Genomic DNA, 8,903 nt, shown 5'->3' with positions numbered 1-8,903 from the left:
ATAATGTTGGGCCAAAAAAAGAAAGATGAATACATATGAAGCAATCACTAAAATATCGAGTATCGAGAAGTTATTAGGATAGAAAAATTGATATTTCGACGGATATTTCAAATAGTATCAAATATGTTGTAGAAAATATGGAATTGGTCTACCCATTTAATTGCATAATCCCTTCATATAGGGAACGTATTACAATGGTAATTACATCATACATTATGATGACAATAATGACTAAACATTATACAATAACTATTGAATACTAATCACTTAATCACATCTCAAGATATTACATTGACGAATGCACATAATGTGTTTTCCCTTAACAAGATATTAATAAAGATTGACTAAAAGATACTGATTTTTTAGAAAAATAAGTATTTAATTATCAAGTTGTTTTCCAACAGGAATGACTTAGGTGTTTTGTTTTTGTATATCAAAATAAGGTTCAAATCTCCATATGGTCATATTTTTCTCGAGTTTTTAGTCGAATTAAAATTACTCATTATATATGAAAATATTTGCAACATATCGAAAATTTCCAATGAGAATCCCAAGGTATGAAAGGTAAATATCTCAAAATCTGCACAGCTACTCTGATGTTGTCTTTCACTTGTCAAATGACAACCGAAGTCTCATGAGTTTAATAACAACATCTTAAGGACAAACTGCCACACAAAAGGAAAGCATCAAGCACAACAAACTTGAATTGTATTCTTATTAACTTCCACAAATTGTTATTCAAATGAAGAACTTGAATAAATGCAAAGATATTTCCACCTAAATATTTAAATTGTGTTCTATATATATCTTCCCTAAAAATATCCACAGGTTCTAATTAATTCAAAAATTGTAGGATTAATTAGCCGAACTATGGTCCTGTAAGTAGTTTATGGCTTTTAAAATCAAATTAATTTTGTACTTCAATACTATTATTAAGACTTAAGAGCAAGAAAAAAAATTCATCTTTTGTCACCTTGTTTAATCACTCAATGACGACTGAGGAGAAGTTTAAATTGATGATGCTTTCTTGTGTGGCTATCAGTGAAGTAGATGTTGATGGCGTACGTACTTTGTGGTTGTGGTGCTGAGTGTGTTGTCATTGAAGAGCATAATACAGGTTCAATTATGAGGACGATGCTGAGGTTTTTGTCTTCTGATTCTTAGGTAGGAGTACAAATTTTCATCATCTTAGTTTCTGGTTCTTTAACAGCGCAACACTGCTTTAGGCATATATAATATAGTTGAGATTTGGCAACAACTCGCTAAATTTTCTAGAATTGTGGTTAGTGATCCGATGCCTCCAGGGCCTAATGAAGAATTTAAATTTTGAAGGTTTTGAATCAAACGAAACATGTTGGGGGTAGTTCATCAAATCTGTTTTCATTGCTTTTCAACGGAATGAGGTGGTGCTGAAAATCAAAGGTTCATGATGTAAGGCAGTGGACTTATTTAAATCACTATAATCTGCCATTGCATTCAGATTTATTGGTGAAACTGTGTTACACTTTTGAGAAGATCAAGGAGTTAACTATCTCAGGCTTGTTAGTTCCTTGGTCGTGGGGCTGATGGTTGTGACAAAGCTTTGATGGAGTTGAATGAGGGGTTTCGTCAATGGTGGATAATGAGTAGGTTGTGGAGCTTTTAGTACTAGAGGTTGATTGGTTGGACAACCTCGAGTTGGAGATGCTAGTGGTCGACGTGGAGAAACAATCATAGGGTGCGACTAGGTTCGTGGGTCTACAGTCAGTTTGTTCCTAATATAAGACTTTGGGGCCTGGAAAAATGTCCCATCGTTAGAGGCGGACGAGATTAAAGTTGGATCGTCTGATGGTCTGACCATCTATAAGCTAGTGGAAGTTGAAGCGCACGCGACTGGACTGGTTGGTAAATGGGTCGGCTGGGGGAAAACAAATATTATAAAAATAGGGCTTCTAGGTTGGTCAATCGAGTGTGGATTTGACTGATGTGGCCCTAGGTGAATAGGTTGCTGACCCTAAGCTGTAAACTTTGTGGGTTCTTTTAGCCGTTTGCTAAGATAGGATGTGGGCAGCTTGTTGCACCTTAGATTGATAGGTTCATGTCACTTGTACGGATGCTTGTGGAGGGATCCGCGACATATATGGAGACGTTGTAAGGATGGAAAGCAACCTAGTTTGACATACATCCCCAAAGAGTTTGAGCCGAGCAAGTTGGTGGAGGTCCCAGTCTTGGAAGGGAGAGCTATGAAGAAACAGGGTTCCCCTAGCCTCTTGGGCATCGGATAAGTCCATGGAAACACAAAATGGAAGCAAACAAGGTAACATTGTAAGAAGGATTGGAGTTAGCTATTTTAATTTGGTTTTTGTTTGTCTTCCAAGTCAAGTATGAATTGGGGTAGTATCATTCTAAGTTGTCCATATTGTTTTCGATAGATGAGAATATAAAGGTATTGCGGCTTAGGGAGTAAGTTATCTCAGCTTGTATTAGGTTTGCAATATGTCAATTGATGAGTTCGTATGTAATGAGCAAGAATGATTGTTTTGAGTCTCTAATTGTTCATCTACTAGATTGCTTTTTCGGTGGTGTGATTGGTCTTTGGCATATTGGCATTTGATCTGAATTTACATGATTTTAAAACCGTTTTTTTTTTATCTCTCAAAATGGCTCTTGAATCTCTATAATTTCAATTTTTTAAAAAAAATGAATTTTGTTGTTGTTGAAATTATAGAGATCCAGGTGCCATTTTCTTTTCAAAGCAAAAAAAAAAAAAAACACCTAGGGTTGATCCCCTAGAAGGGTGAAAACGTAAAAGACAGTGGAAAGATAACGTGACGACGCCGTATTAGTGATAGAAAAACCAGTAAAACACCGAAGAGTAAAGAGTCAGACGTAAGCAGAGTGACAAACTGAATACAGGGAAGAGATTGGTGGTAGGGGTCAATTCCGGGGAACCAGACTCGGATAATCAATTTAAGGTTTTCAAGTCAGCCTATCTGATCATGTTCTTGTTTGATTCGATTCATATTATAGTCTCTGCTTCGTTCATATGAATCCTTATTCCTTATAAAAACGTTGTGTTATGGTTTTGCTGTTTTGATAAGCACTTCATTTGTACACCCATCTTTGTTGTTCTGACATATTTTAACTCCTATGAAACAAAATAATTGTGGGTTGAGATGGGTTTTGGAGGAGGTGCCAAACATTGTCTTGGTTCGATACTGAGGTGCAGGGTGGTTCATAGATGCTCAGCTACAGCTAATGCTGCTAATGGGCGTGGCTTTTCTAGCTGTGTTTCGAGTAAAAGAGTTCCCAGTACCCAATTTGGGTCTGCTGTGTTTCTTAGGAGGTTCAGTTTGGAAGCTTGTGATCCTATGAGTCTCATAAAGCAACTGAGGCAGAGAACAAGCGCTCCTATCAAAGATGTCAAGGCGGCTCTCGTTGATTGCAACTGGGATATTGGTGTGTGTATCTTCTCTAATTCCTTTTTTGATTTAAGTGAAGTTTTTGTTGAATCTTGAAAGCTTGATTTGTTTCGTGAAATGCAGAGGATGCACTTAAGGAATTGAGGAGAAGAGGGGTGGTTTTGGCATCAAAGAAGTCGTCAAGATTGGCTTCTGAGGGATTGCTTGCGCTAGCTCAGAATGAGAGCAAGGCTGCTCTTATTGAACTCAACTGTGAGACTGATTTTGTTGCTAGAAATGAAATCTTCCAATTCTTGGTTAGTGAAATTGATAACAGTTTCTCCCAATATTTTGGAGTTCAAATTTGTTAGTTTTTATTCTTAGCGGGTTTTGTAGAAGCAATTAATTTTTGTTTACCCATTAATGTTTTTCAGATTAGTATCTTAGGTTAATGCCTTGTGATTTTCTTTTTGAAGGTATTGAAGATCAGACTTTTTTTTTATTTTGTTTCTTCTTCTAGGCCTTAGCTTTGGCAAAGCAAGCTTTGCTGGTTGAAGGCTCTTCTCAAGACGTTTCTGGAATCTGTCCCATTGCCTCTGAATATTTAGAGGTAAGACAGTCTGAAGTTTTCCCTAATTTTGTATTAATTTTGTTCTCCAGATATCCTAGTCTACTTATGATTGCATTATGCACCAACATGATATATGTTTTTCAAGAACCTTACGGCACTAAGTCCTTAATAGTAAGACTTGTAATGATTAACACGCGAACTGAGAGCATATTATCCCTCTTGATACTTTTGGCATGAATCAGATATACAATGTTTCTGCTTGGTGAATTTGGCATGCTGGTAAAGTATCACGATAAATGAATATATAAGTAATTTAACTGCAGGTTGTATCAGAAGTTGATAATAATGGGCTAGCTCTACTCCCAATTCTATATATATAAAGATATCTGTAGCAATCACACTCTATTGTTGCAAATAAATGGAATAACTGAAATATGAGACCTTGGTGATTCTACCATGGTAAAATATATTGGTAAATTGAGTAGTAAGCCTATATATTGATCTCATTAGATTGCCAAGGCCTTTTAAAACCTGAATCAGAATTTGGTTTGCTGCAGAGTTAATATTCAGCTATTAAATCATTATCAGGACTTGAAGTTTAATCTTGAACATCCAAAGATTAGTTGAGAAACAACTGTTCAGAATGCAATTACAGAAGTGGCTGCAGTAATGGGTGAATATATTAAGCTCAGAAGGGGATTTGTGATGTCTACTGCTTCACACTGTGTTGTTTCCACATACCTTCATGCAAGTCCCCAACCAGGTACATGACTTAACCCACCTATTCCTTTCATGGAAGATAGTGCCCTTGAATTCAAAAGAGGTGCACCGTGCAATGTATTCAGATGCCATCTTGATCATATGTTGCAAAGTCACAGATACTGGATGAAAATATCTGAGTTGAAACAATTTTTTTAAATCGGTCTTCATCATCTGTTTAATCTAACTACAGGTTTGGGTCGCATTGCTGGAATTGTAGCACTTGAAGTGGAGGACAAGAATGCTCAGTTGGATGCCATACAGCAGATCGGATCAGAAATGGCAATGCATGTGGTGGCAGCAAAGCCTTTATTCTTAACAAAGGAACTTGTTTCTTCTGATGCTTTAGAGAGTGAACGCGAAATTCTCAAGTCTCAGGTACTTGGTATTATCATGTGTTCTACCACACTCAGCTGTCAACTCTATTTTAAACATGAAATGACTGTGATTGGTAAAACTAGTATAATTTCACCTAATTACATGTTTTATTATTTTCCAGGACTTAAGTTTAATGAGCCTCTTTGCAGTGAAACTGCTGATTAGTTTGTAGGAGTCATTAGGAGATTGCACAGCTTGCTAATATGCATATGTAAATATAGACACAACATATACATTTTTTTTTGTAAATTTCTGCTTAAGCCCCAAGAATGGTGTCCTTAAAATCCCTAGAAGTAGTAGACATAAGGATGCCCAGAACTTGACTCTCCCACAGGTCTTCCCTCTTTGCCCCACCATAGGTGTCAAATAATCTTTTGATTCTTTTTTATCCAAACCATCCAGACCACAATTCCAAAGGGTTCTGGCCTTCTTTTTTTTTTTTTCAGCAAGTAACTTTTATGAGTCCTCTCTAATGGAGTTGTCCAGTCAACCTCTTGCCTCCCTGAGTATTATCCACTTGGCTAAAGAAGAACAAACAAGGAAACTGTGAAGGCTTCATCAGATCGAATGATAATACATGGTAAACATAACTACATAACTGTTCTTGATAGAATACATGCTTTCAATACAACCTAAAATCAAGGTAAGTCAGCCTCTTCAGAACTACATGTCCTTCCGGCCTTTTAGCCTCTCGTTAACCATTCCTACCACCAGGTTCAAGAAACTGGTAGCCTTGGATTGCTTTCGAATGAAAACCCCAAATACTTTGTAAACCATAACTGCAAATTTACAATTGATTTTGACAAGCCTCAGTACTCCCAAGCTTACTCATGACACACACCTAATAGCTTCCATTATCTCTTGTCGTCATGGCATACAAAAGGGTAGTGTTAGTCTCAAATTGGTAATGTGCTACTTCCACCCCTTCACTCCCAATTTTATCATCACTTTGATTAGTTGCCTCCCTTGCACACAATACCAACCTACTCAGAAGTACAACTTGTACTGAACATGAAAATTGACAAATGATAACCTTGACACGAGTACAAATTTTTGTCTAGGTCACCACTGATGATGGTAAATTGGCAGACCTGAAGAAACCCCCAGAACATCTTGCCACCTTGCGCCAAACCCTCCTTAAACACCAAAAAGATAGTTTCACTCACACGGTCATATGCCTTTTCAAAAACGATCTTAAACACCAAAAGCTCCACTTTACAGCCAAAGTTTTTCAAAGGCTGGCACCAAGCTTATAGGCCTGCAGTCTCCAACATTCCAAGACCTAATCTTCATTGGAAGGAGGGAAATGTAACTCTTAATTGTGATAACATTTGTGATCTGATTTCTACAGACATATCTAAAGACATGGAAGTGATGGAACACTACCAAACCCATCTGGCCACAATCTGAAACTCCCTTCTAACTCACATGTCTCAACTCTCCTGCTATACACTTCCACATATCTTACCTGGAAGGATCTTGATTTTTCCCCCCTGGATTTGATGTATACTAGGTGATACCTACCAACTCAAGCAGAAGCCCTTATTGTAAAAGAACCAAAAGTGAAGAGGCGCAGTTCATCACATGAAACAGGATAAAATCTAGAAAAGAAAAATGAATTTCAAATCATTAAAGATGATAATTTAATGGGACAATTGATGTGCTGGATTGAATGACAAAATTGATTTGAGGACAGAATGTGCATGTTTTTCTTTTGGTTTACTTCACTTTCAGCTAAATTTTTTATCATGTGTCATTGATGAGGTGATGCCAATGATAAAGTTAAGGTCTTTTATTTGTTTACAAAATTGAAATATAGTGGCTGCTTGCAATCGTGTGTACCCACTTCTTATAAAAAATAAAAATAAAAACCTACATGCCAGTGATAACACCTTCTCCTTTTGTTTCCTGTTGATCTCAGGCTGAAAGTACGGGAAAATCTCAGATGGCCATAGACAAAATAGTAGAAGGTCGCTTGCGTAAATACTATGAAGAAGTTGTTCTGATGGAGCAGATGTTTATTGTGGACGATTCTGTAAATGTAAAGGTAAAATTCTTTATCATATAGAATAGATAAAATAACAAATGAAGCTAACGTGTTTCAACACACAGAATAAGGAAAAAGAGTATTCTACTAACAGCACCAATGTAATACTTGATTTGCAAAAGTTAGAAGAATGATTTCCCCAATACCTCACTAGGTGTCCGTTTTCATGTGACATAAATCTGAATAACAACTTCCTGTTCAGTAAGTGGGATTCATATTCATACAATTATACCATACAATTTTCCAAACGGTTATAATAATGTTGTATATGTAAATATTTTGTTCTTTTTAGTATAAAGTACTACTAGTACTTCAATAAAAAAAAAGTACTACTAGTACTTTGTACAAGTACCTTAATTTGCTTGACATTGTTTATAAGTTGGCTTGCTCTAGAAAAGATGGTACCATTTAAGACTGTGGTGTACTTGTTGACTATTGTGTTACAAATGTATCTTACAGACACTTTTAGATAAGTTATCTAAGGAAGTTGGATCAACAGTGAAGATTAAGAGCTTTTTCAGGATGCAAGTTGGAGAAGGAATTCAAAGGTAGAAATTCCTTACTTGTTAATGTTTTCCTGTGTTTGTGTGATTTAACAATGCTATATACTAGGTACTAAATTCACACACACACACAAATATAGGTAATTCTGATTGTCTTGAAATTTTAGTTGGTTTTCATTCTTGTTCAACTATACTAAAGGTTGATGTTCTACGACTATAAATCTCTTTTCAAGGTTCTTGTTTCTGATGGTATGATAATGACCAAGTGAAAATTTGGCAGGCTAGAAGCATCTGGTACATCTGAAAATTTGGCCAAGGCTGTGTGAAGAATTTGTGCCCCTGAATCTACAGAATGAATCTACTATATGCAGAATTTGCTGGAAGTGGCGAGCGAGGGTCCGTTGATAGTCATCATGAATTTCCCTTTATGCTCACTGCTCGCTTACTGTTCGATGGTTGTTACCATTTTGTTGCTGGAATTTTCATGTCTTCATGTTTTGAGACTATGAACAGTATTGTTATCACAGGGATTTCTGTCAACAAACATGGAGTAGTAATGTCCATGTTCTTCGGCATCAGACCATCAGTATCACCTGTTTCCTATGTGTGAAGCCAGTGCCATTTCATAGGTATGGTTTGTAAGCTTGGGTATCAAGTGTCAAGTGCCTCATTTATATATTTCAAAGCTAACTGCTAGATGCTTTGTTCATCATTGGATACTTTTCGCTATATTTGTAACAATTTTGGGCATCTTACACATAGTTGAAAATCAATGAAGGCTTATTTGTTGAGTGAGGCATAGCATAAATGTTACAGTTTAGTGATCGATGAAGTTTTTGTTTCAGGTTATCTTTCAAATGTGTACGAACAAATTATCTTGCTTTCCTCAGAACTAGATTCTACTTTTGCAAGAAACTGGTCACTTTCGCCAAACATGAATTTGTGGCATGCCATCTTACTAGTAATTCAAGACGTTAATATGCCATATATGAGTTTTGAGTAACTGTAAGACTACAAATTTGCCCCTTATCAAAGCCAAGTCTTACACAGTTACACATTTGAAACTTAAGTTAACCTTGCTGGGAATGCTTACCCTGTACTGACTCATACTTCAGCCATATATGAGTTGGGCACGCACATAGTAGTTTTCTTATGCTTTCTTTCTAAAATGGTTTACACATGTTACAGAATTAGTTTATTACAGTACATGAAATATGATATGCTTATCTAGAGTAAAATGGCTTGCTGAATTCTCTTCTGCTAGT

The 8,903-nt window shown here is 36.4% G+C and overlaps 1 protein-coding gene across 1 annotated transcript; it reads left to right on the top strand.

The window, feature by feature from the left end:
* Positions 1 to 2,838: 2,838 nt before the first annotated feature.
* Positions 2,839 to 8,478, top strand: LOC126786191 (elongation factor Ts, mitochondrial-like). The gene is given in 9 exon segments (XM_050511943.1): positions 2,839 to 2,954; positions 3,156 to 3,438; positions 3,525 to 3,697; positions 3,901 to 3,990; positions 4,540 to 4,714; positions 4,904 to 5,088; positions 7,010 to 7,135; positions 7,595 to 7,683; positions 7,919 to 8,478. Coding segments are annotated over 8 exon segments (1,167 nt in total). The 5' UTR covers positions 2,839 to 2,954; the 3' UTR covers positions 7,965 to 8,478.
* The last annotated feature ends 425 nt before the right edge of the window (positions 8,479 to 8,903 follow it).

Source organism: Argentina anserina, chromosome 3, assembly GCF_933775445.1.
Source record: "Argentina anserina chromosome 3, drPotAnse1.1, whole genome shotgun sequence".
Lineage (NCBI taxonomy): Eukaryota > Viridiplantae > Streptophyta > Magnoliopsida > Rosales > Rosaceae > Argentina > Argentina anserina.
The sequence above is the reverse complement of the archived record's forward strand: the minus strand, read 5'-3'. Positions and strand labels throughout refer to the sequence as shown.